Consider the following 17,622-nt stretch of genomic DNA (forward strand, 5'->3'; position numbering starts at 1 on the left):
AAAATTGCTTAATTTTTCGTTTCCGTTCTCTAACTTAAGTTTGCCTCAACTAAATGTTATGAAACTTATGCGCAATGCTTATTACCATAAAACACAGATAAAATTTGAATTTTGGTGACGTCACTTTTACGGTTCTAGAGTTATGCCCCTTTGCAAATAAAAAAATTGCTGAATTTTTCGTTTCCGTTCTCTTACCATGCTAACTTAAGTTTGCCTCAACCGAATGTTATGAAACTTATACACAAAGCTTATTTCCACAAAACTCAGATCAAGTACAAATTTTGGTAGCGTCACTTTTACTGTTCCTAAGTTATGTCCCTTTATAACGTTATATGCAAGCGGGAGCATCATTTGTGTGCCATGGACACCTTCCCTATTTATTTCTTTTACTTTAGACTTTTCATAATATCTATATTTATAATGAAATATGAATATTCTACAGCGCTATAGATTTAGATATGTATGGGTATTTGTTATTACTAATACTAGAAGAAAAGTTAGCGTAAATCGGTTTCATTTACTTTACAGTTCATATATTCAGTCAATGACATGTGTAGATACTTTGAAGAAAAAATGCCCATCCACACTGCATGAAAAGATAGAAGTTACATTGTTTCATTTTGAAGGAGCGAGAGAAGAACTTAGCGAATTGTGTAAAGATGATGCCTTATACGAAGGTAAGAAAGTAAAAAACATCAGCTAATTAAAACTCAGAAACCGTTTGAAGTTATCAAGGGCTTATTTTTTGAATCAGTGATGTGAAACATTGTGTGCTTTTCACGATGAGAAACCAAGACAAAATTTTAAAGCTGAGGGTGATAGGGGGTTCCAAAGGAAGTCTTTTTTGCGTTATTTATGTGTAATACTCGTAATATTTAAGCTTTTATATAACCTCATAATTATCTGGCTTCATCTACTTTATTTCTTTGATATAGAAATATGGATATTTTGTATGATTGACAAGGTGACAAATATTGGGCAAAGACCAAAGGACAGCGAGTTTAAAACTACAGGTGAAAGTAAGGTCTTTTACAGGGGAAAAGCCGACATCGTGAAGGAAGCTATACAATGCTCGTGGATGACAAACCGTGAAACAATTCAAAAGATGAAAACCGACGGGTTGATTTTAGCTAAAATCAATAAACGAAAAACAATTATGACAGACGGCGACCAAGCTTAAACTTGATGTTCAAAGTTTTAATATATTTTTAGGTCACATGATCGAATGGATCATGTATTCTTTTCTTCGTCACTTGGCATTCGTTGGCAACCTCCTCCAACATCACTGGGCATATTGGTATCAAACATCCGATGAATGTTTCGTATTCGTTACCTTTCCTTGGAACTATTAAGCTGATGTTTGGTATTTATATATATATAAAAAATGGTATATAGTTATTATAAGGTGTTAAGCATTTGTACACATCACGTTACTGTTGCTGATGGACTGTTGGTCCCCGATGGTATCATGAGCTCAGTAGTCAGTGCTTCGTTACTGACATGATTCATACTTTACCTTTCTTGAATATCTGCTAATAAATTTGAAAAATATTAGGAAACTAAGGTTCCATTTCCTGAGATGGAGTTGGCAATTCATGCAATTATCTTATTAATGTTGTAATAAGATCTTTGAATACTAGTATTGTTTACATTGGCACTAACATCGATTTTGTCATCAATAAATTAAAACATAACTAAATTTGTATTCTTTTCGAATGGTTTTTGGGATGTATAAATACAGATCCACGTTAATTTTCTATTTAGAGATTGCTTTATCTAAATATAACATGATACATATTTGTTATAAGGTTAAATCCTAACGATCCTACTGCCTGTCGATACATTTATTTCGGCATTGCACAAGTCATGTCTTCTCTGACTGTCCATGGCGTTAAAACACTACATACCTGGGATGTGTTTTAATTGATTTCAGTCTCTAATGCATGATTTTTTTTATTGTTTATTGTTTTTGGCTTTTAACTAGCTTTCAGTAACTGCGAGTACTCTCAAATCTTACTTTCGTGTTAATTTGACCTGTTGACACAATTTTATAATGCATTTCTGTAATCCAATGTTTACTTATTTTGTGTTGTATCTCGTCTCACTATTTTTAATATGTACCACCTTTGATAAGTATGTAGTATGACGATAAATTTTCACTTTTGTACTCGTGCTCTGAACAACAAATTTGTTAATTATTATATTTAGATTTATCTGTGTACGTCGTTTTATTTAAGTTTTTAACGCCATTTTGTCCCAGGTAAGAGTTGTCTTATTTACACTCTTCCTACATCTTTTTTATTACTACCTGTAACGTCTATGTTATATAGGCACCTACGTTTTAATACTGTATTTATATTGTGTCATAGATCAAACTTATTCGTTCAGTGTATAGTTACTTGTTTTCTTAAAATGTCTTTTTGATCGAGTTAAGCAATTTCAATTGATATTTTATAGTGTGTCATTTTATGTTGTAATGCTACACTACTGTCTCAGGTTAGGGTGAAGGTTGGCGCCTGTTAAAATGTTTAAACCGCTGCATTTTTATGCACCTGTCCTAAGTCAGGAGTCCGTTGTTCAGTGGTTGTCGTTTGTGAGTGTGGTTCATAGGTGTTTCTCGTTTCTCGTTTTTTATATAGATTAGACCGTTGGTTTTCCTGTTTGAATTGTTTTACACTAGACATGTTGGGGCCCTTTATAGCTTGCTGTTCGGTGTGAGCCAAGGCTCCGTGTTGAAGGCCGTACTTTGACCAACCACTCATACCACATCTTCTTATTTATTATAAATATAAGAATAAGAAAAAGTGGTATAATTGAAATGAGACAACTTTCTACCAGAGACCAAATGACATAGAAGTTATTAACCATTGGTCCCTTTTTGTCACATTGCTCCTCAAGTGTATTCAAGTACTTATACTTGGCTTTCAATTTGTTTTTTAAGATTTGAGCGTAAATGACGAAGGTTAATCCATAAAAGCGCTTTGGTCGGACAAAATTTATAATATTTTGAATTCTTTTACATAATGAGTTTTGTTTGAAATGACATATTTTTAATGTAAGTGAAACCACTTGAATTTGTTATGAAATGACAATTTTCGTCACTTATCGCTGTCATTAGACCACTTAAATATATATAAAGCTAATTTTCGGTATATCATGTAGAAGGAGGGTGTATCACCTATAGTTTTATTGTGACTTATGACCTTTATAAGCCTATTAGACCTTATAAAAATCCTGAAAAAAAGACATTGTTAATATCATAAAAATACTTTTATTTGATTGTGTAAAAAACATTATAAATTTTTAAGTTAAGATATGGCAAAATTGATCTATCCTGTTTGATTTCAAATGCATATCTGGCGTTTTGAACAATTTTCTTTGAGTTTACGCAATGGAATGTATTTTAAAGACATAAGTACTTCAGCAATAGCATAATTTATTACATTATTCTTCACTTAAAGTTTCTATCTTATCAATTATGTAATTATTCTTAGTAAAACAATTATAGCACTTGTCTATTTTTAAGTTCTTGTCTTTTTCAAGTACTTGATGTTGTTGCGATATCTCCGATCGCCCTGAATGGGTTATTCGCAACTTGTACAGATATTGAACGATTTAGAACTTCCAATAATGCGGCTCTTGAAAATGTATAGTAAGCCCTAGATGTCAGTTTTTGAAAAAGGTTTGTTATCTCATACATACGTACTCAACATGTGCTCTTTTAACTGATTATTGCTAGTTGCTAGTTTTCTGCTTGGTTTTTTAATCTCTTTTTTTTCCACTGCTACATTTTTTTTATGTATATTTGGATATAACAACTGTTTGTCTCGATCTTACCTTAAGATTAAACTCCGTTTTTGATATGAGTACCAGTATATGGTCCCTGAAATTAATAGATACAATATATCATGTATTTATACATGGCTAATCCGTATTAAAAAACAGTTATTCTTTATTGTAGTCTATGCCAGACATATGACGCGTTTTCTGATGTTTTGAAGTTATTCTTTATTGTAGTTTATGCCAGGCATATGACGTGTTGCCTGACGTGTGGAAGTTATTCTTTATTGTAGTGTATGTCAGACATATGACGTGTTTCCTGACGTCTGAAAGTTATTCTTTGTTGTAGTGTATGCCAGACATATGACGTGTTTCCTGACGTCTGAAAATTATTCTTTGTTGTAGTTCATACCCGACACATGACGTGTTTTCTGACGTCTGGAAGTTATTCTTTATTTTAGTGTATGCCAGACATATGACGTGTTTCCTGACGTCTGGGAGTTATTCTTTATTGCAGTTTATACCCGACACATGACGTGTTTCCTGACATCTGGGAGTTATTCTTTATTGCAGTTTATGCCAGACATATGACGTGTTTCCTGACGTCTGGAAGTTATTCCGAACGATGTTTTGAGGACACAATGAACACTTCTGTTAGACTTATGTCACGATTTGACGACAAATCACTACCTCAGCTATGTAGGTAAGTAGAAACATTGTAAAATTCTTCTCAAACGTACCAGTGATTTAAAGATTAAAAAATATCTATTTGAATACAGCAATTGCGTTTAAAACAGAATACTTAAAGAATCTCAAAGATATCAGGATTATAATTGTTACGCAAGACGAGCGTTTTGTCTACACTGGACACATCAGTGACGCCCCAAAAAAAAAGAAAGATGAAGGGCCAAATCAAGTAGGTAGTTTAAGAGCATTGAAAACAAAAATTGGCCTATTTAAAACCATGATTCGGTCTAGGAAAATACGTTTTTTTATGCCCCCGCCGTAGCGGTGGGGGCATTAAGGTTTACCCTTGTCCGTCTGTACGTACGTACACGAACGTACGTCCCAAAATTGGTTTCCGTTCTCTAACTTGAGTTTGCCTCAATCAAATATTATGACACTTATACACAATGCTTATTACCACAAAACACAAATCAAGTTTGAATTTTGGTGGCGTCACTTTAACCGTTCTAGAATTATGCCCCTTTATAAATGGAAAAATTGCAAATCTTTAGTTTCCGTTCTCTAACTTAAGTTTGCCTCAACCAAATGTTATGAAACTTAAACACAATGCTTATTACCACAAAACACAGATCAAGTTTGAATTTTGGTGGCGTCACTTTAACTGTTCTAGAGTTATGCTCCTTCATAAATGGAAAAATTGCAAAATTTTTATTTTCTTCTAAATATCAAGTTATTTTTAAAATTGGAGTTATCTTTCTTTGTCCATGATTATAGTTGAATCAACTACAATGATCGCTTTATACAATGTAATGTTTAATTTTGACTTCCACTGATAAAACACAGATCAAGTTGAATTTGGGTAGTGTCACTTTAACCATTATTGAGTTATGCCCTTTATAAATCGAAAGATTGCAAAATGTTTAGTTTCCATTCTGTAACTTAAGTTTGCCCCAACCAAACATTATGAAACCTACACACAATATGCATTACCACAAAACTAAGATCATTTTTTATTTGTTTCCGTTTTCTAACTTTAGTTTGCCTCAACCAAATGTTATGAAACTTATACACAATGCTTATTACTACATAATACAGATTAAGTACGAAATTTGGTGGCGACACTTTTACCATTCTTGGGTTATGTCCCTTTATAAACATAAAAATTGCTGAATTTTTCGTTTCCGTTCTCTAACTTTAGTTTGTCTCAACCAAATGTTATAAAACTTATACACAACCGTTCTAGAGTTATGCGTGTTTACAAATAGAAAAATTGCTGAATTTTTAGTTTCTGTTCTCTACTTAAGTTAGCCTCAACCAAATGATATGAGACTTACACTCAATGCTTATTACCACAAAACTCAGATCAAGTTCAAATTTGGGTAGCGTCACTTTTACCGTTCTTCAGTTATGTCCCTTTATAACTATATGATATGCAAGCGGGGGCATCATCTGTGTCCGCATGTGGACACTATCCACATTATTTTTTTTAATTTTTAGAGGGTTATAATTAGTTGTATGGACTTCGAGTAATATATTATAATATAGTCATGCAGTCTAAATATCATACAAATCAAAGTTACAGACTGACAAACATTGAAGTTAAAAATACAGCGTCCAGGTGAACACATATTATTAGTTACACAGTTTGCTAGTGACCTAATACGATATATATAGGGTCAGTAAATTCCATATGGGGTGAGAGCGATCTTACCGACTATTTTAACATGAGGCATTTCGACTAATGGCCTATAGCTTTGTAATGTGTTTTCTGAATTTATTTCAATCGTTCATCATCAAGTTCTTTATCTGTTGGTCGGTCCTCGACGCCGTGTCGTTTTTATAAAGGGACGTAACACCACTACTATCCCTGTATAAAAAAACCGACTACTAATCCATATGAAATATACAGGGTCTCCACGCGGTCGCTTTTAACCAATCATATTCCTAGAAATGTATAGGAGGTAAGATAATACCTTTTCTATTTTGTTTTGCTATAGATATTTTTCATATGCATATAATCCTTATCATTACATTTTTTTAATATTTTTAGAGATTTTAGGAAAACTTTAAACTGTATACAAACAAAAATAAAGAGAAGGTGTAACGAGGAAGCAGCTGGTTTGGTTCCCATTCTTGTTAAACCTATGGTAAGACGGAGCAACCTCTGTGACCTTAATCATGATTCACACATTTTAATGGTAAGTCATTCTGGTCCTTGTTAAACCTATGGTAAGACAGAGCAACCTCTGTGACCTTAATCATGATTCACACATTGTAATGGCAAGTCATTCTATGGTAAGACGATGCAACCTTTGTGACGTTAATCTTGATTCATACATTGTAGTAGTAAGTCATACTGGTTCTTGTTAAACATACAGTAAGACGGATCAACTTCTGTGACCTTAATCATAATTAACACATTGTAATGGTAAGTCATACTGGTTCTTGTTAAACCTATGGTGAGACGGAGCAACCTCTATGACCTTAATCATGATTAACACATTTTACTGGTAAGTCATTCTGGTTCTTGTTAAACCTATGGGAAGACGGAGCAACCTTTATGACCTTAATCATGATTCAAACATTGAAATTGCAAGTTACTCTGGTTCTTGTTAAACCTATGGTAAGTCGGAGCAACCTCTGTGACTTTAATCATGATTCACACATTGTAATGGTAAGTCATTCTGGTTCTTGTTTAACATATGGTAAGACGGAGCAACCTCTATGACCTTAATCATGATTAACACATTGTAATGGTAAGTAATCCTGGTTCTTGTTAAACATATGGTAAGACGGAGCAACCTCCCTGACCCTAATCATGATTATCACATTGTTATGGTAAGTCATTCTGGTTCTGGTATAATGTATAGCGAGATGGCGGCATATCACGGCTCACAATATTCCACACTCGTGTTGAAATCTGACAGTTTTATAAATGTGGCTTCGGTCAAGACATTTACTCAATGTATTTGTAACTTTTACATGGTGACATTAAAAGTTATAAAAATAAGACGACGTGGTAGATTGCGAAAAAGAGTCACTTTCCATATGCAAAGATAAAGACAAAGTTGTAAACAATAACAGTTCAATGGACGAAACCCAAAAATTCCTGTTTTGGTAAAATTTACAGAGAAATCAACGACACGTTAGTTCAATATATTTAAAACAAGCGGGGTATATATAAGTCAAAGGATAAGAATAGCGACAGAAATAACCAGACGACATCTACATGTCATCATATAGTATATATATATAAAAAAAGCTGTCTATACCATACGCTTAGTTCTAAATCGCCCCATGCCCTTTCAATTGTTTTCAAACTGGTTTGTTCAAAACGTCTCTAATGCTCAGTACAACCGGATTTTTAAGCATTATAGGTTTCGTTATAATGTTGAAGTACATATAAAACATAGAGCATAAGAATGTGGCGGTAACATCCAGGTCTGTCGTGTTAAATATTAAATCTTGTTTTGGACAATTATGATAGTTTGGTTTCGTTGAATATGTACTGCATTCAGTTCAAACTAAAAATAATAAGAAGATATGTCGCATGATTGTCAATGAGACAACTACTCACCAGAGACCACATGACGTAGATGTAAGCAAAACATGACAAAATGAAACAAAAAATTCGAGAAAAGATCGCTGTAACATCTACAGTCAGCAATTATTACGATATTGCCATTAAAGACACAGAAAACGACATGATAAAAAAATTAAAATTCTTGTTCGCTTGCAATCATATTGGTTTTACGTTGGAATTTTATCTTATTCAAAGAGTAGGATGTTTTGAACCGTTATATAACTTTCATTTTTTTTAAACCAGGGAAATATATGCTTTCTTACAACATAAAAATTTAAAAGCAGAAAAATTGCACAACTTGCATTCCACCATGACATGATTTAACAGTTGAGTTCATATATCTAGATTGAAACATTTATGTTGCAATGTTTTTCATCATACAAAACTGTAATGAAATAAAATCAAATGTTTTAACTTGTGTATTACTTTTTTGTGTAATTTTAATTCGTGATTACTTAGGGTTTTTTTTATTTTAAATTTATTCATATGGAGAAAAGTAGTAAATATCATTAACTTCAGTCATTCTATTTGCATGTGGTTTGACCGCATTGTCAATTATCAGTGGCTCTTCTTGAGCATTCTTAAAAGAAAGTGCAATACAAGATTAAAGATATCTTTGTAAGATTGTTATACAAATATTTTGCAGTTATTATATTTTGAGTACTGGAGACAGTTTCTTTACTTTTATTCACTGAATTTCTAATATGAAATAAGAAAAGTTACAAAATCAAATAGTAATCACCAAAAAAGCCTTGAATTCAAACTTCCTATAATATTTGATTGACATTTAAGATATGTACCTTACTTTGTGTATACATTTGGAGAGATTTTCCTGGTGGTAAAACAAATCAATTTCACCAACATTTATGATGAAGTTTGATCATTTTAAAATCAACCTCTCCTACAATTTTCAATAAAAAAGACTTCTTTCTTTACTGGTTTTATTAACATTGAAGATGTGATTAAGTGCCAGTCTTTGTAAGAATCGGGCAATTTAGAAAAAAAAATCAAAACATGGCCGAAAAAAACCCACCGACCTAACCACCCTATTTTGAAGGTACCCTCATCCTGAGTTAGAAATGGTAGGTCTTTCGTTTCTGCGTGTCTGGTATTTCGAGAAATATCTAGATAAATTTTGGTTAGAATGATAGCAAATTTCGGAGTTATCTCCCCTTAATTGTTATTTTCTAGAGCATTTCAACCAAATTATATCTTGAATCACCAGAACAGGGAAAGGAAACGAATGTTATATTCATGATCCATTATACATTCTGAACTTAAATTAATGTAAAGTTGAGCGGGTTTTTGTTTGTCATGTTTTCACCACTGCCAGATTCTTAGGCAGATTGGCACTTAACTATTTGTGTTCACATATTAACCGTTTTGCAGATTTTTAAAACTGTGCCTGTCTTTAAAACTATAAGAGATACAGGGGGGGGGGGGTTGTATATAGAAGAAACATCAAATTAAATGTTATGTTAGATACCAAGCTCACACCTGGTTAAAATGGGCTTCTGCATGGTGCTGTTTTGTAGATATAGTCTTTTTGTTTTTTGGCTATTGACTTGTAAGCTTCACTGATATGTACTACTTCGAATTGGATGGACTGCACACTTATCACTATGAATACGTCTCCATCAGCTGCGAAATATAGTGGCTAAATATTTAAGTTGCATGCACTTCATTCTCTTCAGCGCTATACATCTTGTAACAGAATATGACAGAGTTTCAAACTTCAGTAGTGTTAAAACATTTGGCATTAAAGATAATTAAATCATGTTATGCAATGAGTTATGTTTTTTCAATGATAGAAAAATATACAAGAAATTATGAGCCTGTTCATGAAATAACACGATATTGTAAAACTTTTGAAATTATTTTCGAAGAAAACGCTTACGATAAATATGTGGATTTTTTATTTTACCCTAAATATGTCCTATCATCCAATGTCCTCATACATTTTACCCTGAATATGTCCTATCATCCAATTGCAATGTCCTCATACATTTTACCCTGAATATGTCCTATCATCCAGTGTCCTCGTACATTTTACCCTGAATATGTCCTAACATCCAATGTCCTCATGCATACATTTTACCCTGAATATGTCCTATCATCCAGTGTCCTCGTACATTTTACCCTGAATATGTCCTATCATCCAATGTCCACGTACATTTTACTCTGAATATGTCCTATCGTCCAATGTCGTCATACATTTTACCCTGAATATGTCCTATCATCCAATGTCCTCATACATTTTACCCTGAATATGTCCTATCATCCAATGTCCTCATGCATACATTTTACCCTGAATATGTCCTATCATCCAATGTCGTCATACATTTTACCCTGAATATGTCCTATCATCCAATGTCCTCATACATTTTACCCTGAATATGTCCTATCATCCAGTGTCCTCGTACATTTTACCCTGAATATGTCCTATCATCCAATGTCCTCATGCATACATTTTACCCTGAATATGTCCTATCATCCAATGTCGTCATACATTTTACCCTGAATATGTCCTATCATCCAATGTCGTCATACATTTTACCCTGAATATGTCCTATCATCCAATGTCCTCATACACTTTACCAGACTATGTCCTATCATCCAATGTCCTCGTACATTTTACCCTGAATATGTATTATCATCCAGTGTCCTCGTACATTTTACCCTGAATATGTCCTATCATCCAATGTCCTCATGCATACATTTTACCCTGAATATGTCCTATCATCCAATGTCGTCATACATTTTACCCTGAATATGTCCTATCATCCAATGTCGTCATACATTTTACCCTGAATATGTCCTATCATCCAATGTCCTCATACACTTTACCAGAATATGTCCTATCATCCAATATCCTCATACATTTTACCCTGAATATGTATTATCATCCAGTGTCCTCGTACATTTTACCCTGAATATGTCCTGTCATCCAATGTCCTCATACATTTTACCCTGAATATGTCCTATCATCCAGTGTCCTCGTACATTTTACCCTGAATATGTCCTATCATCCAATGTCCACGTACATTTTACCCTGAATATGCCCTATCGTCCAATGTCGTCATACATTTTACCCTGAATATGTCCTATCATCCAATGTCCTCATACATTTTACCCTGAATATGTCCTATCATCCAATGTCCTCATACATTTTACCTGAATATGTCCTATTATCCAATGTCCTCATACATTTTCAAAGTAATGATGATTTTCATACCAAGCTGTATGTATTGTATGGTTTAATATCAAGTATTATTAAGTGAAATCTATTTCCAACATATATTGATTTTGATGATATCACATCTTCATGATGACTTTTACTAAATTATTTGCATTTTTAACCGGATTTCCGAAGGAAAAATCGGTTATTGATTTGGGGATGTACGGCGGGCGGGCGGCTACCAAACAGTGTCCGTTCATTAACATGAAATCGCTTTGACGTTTTTTTTCAAATATAAATATGATGTTTCCTGTAACTAAATGAAGGTCAAGTTCAATTTTCGCGATTTTAGCTTTTCTCGTTGTTGAGTAATTTCCCTTTCCAATAGCTAAAAGTGGTACATATAATGTGATTGAGTTATTTCCCTTTGAACAGAAATGATTAGTAATCTTTATAAAGTTTGATTTCACTTACAGATAATTTTTATAGATTTTTAAAAGACATTGTGTTAATGATAAATGACATTTTGGATTTTTTTTTCTTTTCTTTGTTAAATTGTTTGAAGAATTTTGTGGTAGGTTTGTTTGTTATTCTGTATAAATTAATTTTCTGAATTCTATGTATATAATTTTTTTTTGATGAAGTGAACTCTTTTAAAAACTAAGCTTATATTGTCTATTAATAAACATATATTTAGATTTCTGATTTTGGTTTAATTTCATCAAAAATTGAATTCTTGGGGTTCTTTGATATGCTGATTCTAACAATGTTTTAGTAGTTAAGTCATATCTTATTTTATTGATTATAATTTGAAAATAGATCTATATATATATAACATAATATCTAATTTTAGAGTGTTAAATCATATCTAATTTTAGAGAACTATGTGTTTATCATTGTTTTGAGTTATTTCCCTTTGAACAGGAAATTATATGGATATTATTAAACTGTGTTTCATTTCAACATAAATTAAATATATATAGGGTTCTTTCAAATGCGGAATCTAAACCTGTATTTAAATATTAGATTTTTTGGGCCCAGTTTTCAAGTTGGTCCAAATCAGGGTCACTTTGATGGATTCAACAAATTAGTTTATGTGGTTCTTTGAAATGCTGAATCTAACCATGTATTTAGAGATTTTGGATTTTGGGCTCCTTTATCAAATTGGTCCACATTGAGGTCCAAAGGGTCCTAAATTAAACTTTTATTTGATTTCATCAAAAATTGAATTCTTGGGGTTCTTTGATACATGTATGCTGATTCTTACAATGTACTTAGATTTTGGATATTGAATCATAATAGGTAAATGTCCAATTTCAAATTTTTCAGTTCTTTGACCACATTTATTTTGTGTCACAAACCTATGTTGTGTCATATATTCAATCACAATCCAAATTCAGAGCTGTGTTAAGCTTAAATGTAGTGTCCATACTTGCCCAACTGTTCAAGGTTCGACCTCTGCAGGGAATCCGGTTTGCTGTCACTCTGACAGCCTCTTGTTATATATTATTTACTTCCTCTTTGGTGAAATTTGCACGATTTTGGAAAGACGTCACATTTCCATGCAAGAACATAGTAAGATAGTGAAGTTACGTTCTTTCACGTGATAACGAATATCTTTCTATGCTTAAGACGACTTGCCTACATAAAAAGTAATATGTATATTTTAATTTCCGTCTCCTAGAAAGCCCCCTTTATATTTCTAAGCATTGGCTCATAGTCATTCAACTTGTTAAACTCTAGTTTAAACTACAAAAGTTTTCATATAACATGTATGACAAAATGTAAAAATATATATATTGATAAATTTAATAACAACTGCACTTTCTTTTTAGTCCCCTATTTATTTTATTTTAATTTTTTTTTGTACTTTTGAAAGTATTAAGAGGATTGGGTGGAGAAAGAGATAATGTTAGTCGTTATATTTGTGATTAAGGTTCACAGTAAGAAAACCATGGCTATATTTTCTGTTTTTTGTTTAAAAAAGCGTATTCCTTGTGGGTGTTGCTTCTTTCTTAATGTCCGTTCCTTCTTAACGTACCAAATTATGCATGGCGTTTGACAGTAATGTTTTATCGTTTTTCATCGTTTTACTTGATCCAAGTGGTCTGTTTCTATTCGCTTCTGATGTATAATGTTTATTAATTTACTTTTTGTGTTTTTAGCGGTGGAAGTTTCTTTTACATATTGATAAATATCAGTTTGTTTTCAAGTCGTACAATATTCTGCAATCGTTTACATTTTGTTAACTCGGTTAACCTTTGTAACGTTGACCATAAATCTTCAGATTATCACCGTTCGATTCACACGCTCTTTTGAGATTATAGAATGAATATTAGGAATTCATATTGTGTTTGTTAGTCCAATTTAATGTGAACTAACAGTTATCCTAAAACTCTTCAACAATCCATAGGTGCATTTTCTAATTTTCATCTTGTTTGAAACAGATCTATTGATATGATAAATGTTCGATGCTTTCAAAGAAGTCAGAATAAATTGTTATCTTGCCATGATCTGAGAACCTTTTGTTTTAAACCAACCATCAGCATGTGCCTGAAAGGTACTTGGGTAAAACAGGTTAAAACCGTTTGCAATATGTTGTATTCATTGTATAGATAAGTTTTGATAATTCCAGAAAACAATGATATATGTAAATATTACAACATATGTTACAGAAGATCTTTTCTCCTGGTGCTTCCTGTTGTACCTGATAACGAGACTTGTCTGACATCTTTATTTATGGTTATAAGCATTTCTTTCTATGCGAGATAATACTTTTATTTATTATCAGTAAAGAATTTGAATTTTCATGGTTTTAGTAACCCTCTAACATTCAAGATCATTCAACTGTTTAAGAGCAACGGCTCTTTTCACAAAAATAATCTTAAGATTAAAACTGATCGTAAGTTATACTTAAATGTCCAAGACTTATGAGTAATTTTATTCGTAAGATTATTTGTGAAAAGAGCCACTGCATTTTCAATACGGTCTAGGTATTGTAGTGCACTTTTGAAGGTTTTATATAATGGTATAATAACCATCCTAATTTATTTTGAATTGTATTGAATAACTTGATCACAATAACGATATAGAAATCTTTCCTCTTAGACCAGTGATTTGAAAGGAAACAAGAACAGAGTTTTATACGACCGCAAAAAATTTTTTGCGTCGTATAATGCTATGATGTCGTCGTCTGCGTCGTCTGCGTCGTCGTTGTCGTCCGAAGACACATTTGGTTTCCGGACAATAACTTTAGTTTACGTGAATGGATCTCTATGAATTTTTACCAGAAGGTTCAATACCACAAAAGGAAGGTTTGGATTGATTTTGGGGGTGATGGTACATACAGTTTAGGAATTAGAGACCAAAAAGGGGCCAAAAGCAAGCATGTTTGTAGTTTCCGGACAATAATTTATGTGTAAGTGTATGGATCTCTCTGAAATTGTACCACAAGGCTCCATATCACAAAGGGAAGGAATTGAGTTTGGGGGTAATTGCCCCAAGCGTTCAGGAATTAGGGGCAAAAAAGGGGCCAAAAACAAGCATTTTTCTAGTTTCCAGACAATAACTTGTGTTTAAGTGTATGGATCTCTCTAAAATTGTACTACAAAAGCATGTTTGTAGTTTCCGGACAATAATTTGTATGTAAGTGTATGGATCTCTCTGAAATTGTACCACAAGGTTCCATATTACAAAGGGAAGGCTGGGATTGAGTTTGGGGGTAATTGCCCCAAACGTTCAGGAATTAGGGGCAAAAAAGGGGACAAAAACAAGCATTGTTTCTAGTTTCCAGACAATAACTTGTGTTTAAGTGTATGGATCTCTCTTAAATTGTACTACAAGGTTCCATACCATAAAGGGAAGGCTGGGATTGAGTTTGGGGGTCATTGCCCTAAACGTTCAGGAAATAGCACAGTATTGCACAATAGTAAGAAATCTTCAATTGAAAACAAATACAAATGTTTTAACCAATTTCGATGGGATTAATTAAGTCTTTAATTTCTTACCTTGTATAATTTTTTTGGATATTAGGCCCCATTTTTGAATTGGTCTACATTGAGGTCGAAAGGGTCCAAAATTAAACTTTGTTTGATTTCTTCAAAAACTGAATTATTGCGGCTGTATGATTTGCTTAATCATATTGTGCATTTAGATTTTTATTTTGGGCCCTGTTTTCAAATTAGTTCATATTAAGGTTTGAAGGGTCCAAAATTAAACTTTGTTTGATTTCAACTTGAATTAAATTATTGGTGTTTTTTATATGCTGAATCTAACCTTGTTGTAAGATTTTTGATATCAGACCATTCTAGGTAAATTAAATGTCCCATTTCAATTTTTTAAGATCTTTGACCACATTTATTTTGTGTCAGAAACCTATATTTTTGACCTCAGACAGTATCAAGCTTGAATATTGTGTCCAAACTTGACCCAACTGTTCAGGGTTCGACCTCTGTGGTCGTATCAAGCTGCGCTCAGCGAAGCATTTTATTTTTTTTTTATATGCGTGAGATTTTCAAAACCATTAATATTGTGTGGTCTACTCTTATTGTTTCTGCAATCGTCCATTTTCCTTCACACGATTGAACCAATAAACTTATACGATGACTTAGACGGTGATTTCCTGGCATCGTGCTTCTCACGGACAGTCATTTGCTGTTGCTTTTGGTTTGATAAACATACACAAATGCTGATAGTAAAAAACGAAATCAACATTGTAGTGTTGAAATAAAATCTCTGCTTGCAGGAATATTTAAAAAAAATATGTGTATCATTTTAACTCGCTAGGAAACAGGCGATAAGCTCGGTGAATTTGTTTTCAAACCTTGTACTACCAATGCAACTAACAATACCGTCCGGAAATGTAAGTGTACTTTGTGTGCATTATTTTGTCTATATTTCAGACGTCTTCAACGACAGCGCAGACGACAACAGAAGATAATGTGATAACTGACAGTATACAACACAGAATAGAAGTTCGTCATAATTTAAGCAAGGATGAAAGCAATATGAATTCTGCTCGCGCTACAACCGTGTCATGCACGACAATTCTTGTGTTAATCTGCATAATCTATTGGATTTATGGGAATGGATGAAATTTGTAAACCTTAACGTCGACATCTAACACAGCAAAATGTTGTCTAAAGGTAATCGTTGGAATATTTCTCTGTGATAAACACATTCCAGTTCTTGTTGGATTTATGATAGAGGTTATTAATGTTAACCATCTGTGATATACATGTACAAAAGACCATTATCTTGTGCAGACAATATCACGATAATACAGTGCTTTAAAGCAAACATTCAGTTTGGTTCCGAATACAAAATAACTGGTTTAAAACAAAATATGGCTAATTGATGACCTTTATGCCGATTCTACGGTACCAGCGAGGGGTCAAATTTTTAATAAAATAGTTCCGATATAGAATTGTTGAAAAGCTGTTAATTGTTACATTTTTAAAAATAAAAATGAAAAAAGTAATACATTTTTCCATGCGAATTTATATATAACAAATCTATGGACAGCACCACTATCTAAAAGTAAACAGCCAATATGTTCAAGGATGAAATTCTTTCAAAATCAATTTAGCCTCAAAATGAAACAACAGTAAATATTGTTTTCATTTGTAAAAACATTGACGGTGTTATCCATACATTTAAGTGCAATATGTAATACATGCCTATGGAACAAAAGGGTATAGAAATACAGAGACATTTTGTTCTCAAGTAGTCAGGTATCTGACTTTGCTTGCGACAGTTTTCTTTTTTTTTTGTTAATCATGTTTTGAACCAAATTAGATCGGTGATGCACTGATTAATATCCTAGTGTAAAATTTTATTATAGGTTGTTGAAATTTTTTTTTTAATGGTGACTTCTCTTAAATTTACACTTTGGTACTTCAAATTTTTTCTTTTTCTAGATTTTTTTTAGCAATCTGGGGAGTTGTATGACAATTGTTAAATTTAGTTTTACAGTTTTGTTATATCACTGGATGGGTTAATACTTACAATCATGTTTAAACCCACCGTACATTTATAACGTGCCTGACTTAAGCAAGGCTTTTAGATATTAATGTAATTGACAGAAATTATGTAATTTCCATAATATGCTGAACAATATTCAAACTTAAAAAAGATAGAAAGCTTTTCATGTCCCCAAAATTTTCATATCATACGATACTGGTTTATTGCAGTTTGTTGCTTCCATGCATATTCGACCATATGTCAAATAAAACAATAATTGGCTTCTGATTTAAGAAGAATGTCTGTTGATATCCAAATGTTTTCGCAGATTGTCGCGATAAATGTTCAGTTATCAGGCATTAAATTAAGAAGCACTCTCTCTCTGCAGAGAAAACGATTTGTGTGAAAAGCATATACAATGTGTGATACGATC

The 17,622-nt window shown here is 32.8% G+C and overlaps 1 protein-coding gene across 1 annotated transcript in view; it reads left to right on the forward strand.

The window, feature by feature from the left end:
- Window positions 1–16,707, forward strand: part of LOC127711389 (uncharacterized) — a 35,700-nt gene extending 18,993 nt beyond the window's left edge. The window contains exons 3-6 of the mRNA XM_052217426.1: window positions 529–677; window positions 4,354–4,483; window positions 6,518–6,665; window positions 16,130–16,707. Coding sequence (XP_052073386.1) covers window positions 529–677; window positions 4,354–4,483; window positions 6,518–6,665; window positions 16,130–16,321 — 619 coding nt within the window. The 3' untranslated portion in view covers window positions 16,322–16,707. The remainder of the gene's footprint in view (window positions 1–528; window positions 678–4,353; window positions 4,484–6,517; window positions 6,666–16,129) is intronic.
- Window positions 16,708–17,622: the final 915 nt, after the last annotated feature.

Source organism: Mytilus californianus, unplaced genomic scaffold, assembly GCF_021869535.1.
Source record: "Mytilus californianus isolate M0D057914Y unplaced genomic scaffold, xbMytCali1.0.p SCAF_1, whole genome shotgun sequence".
In the NCBI taxonomy this organism is placed as follows: domain Eukaryota; kingdom Metazoa; phylum Mollusca; class Bivalvia; order Mytilida; family Mytilidae; genus Mytilus; species Mytilus californianus.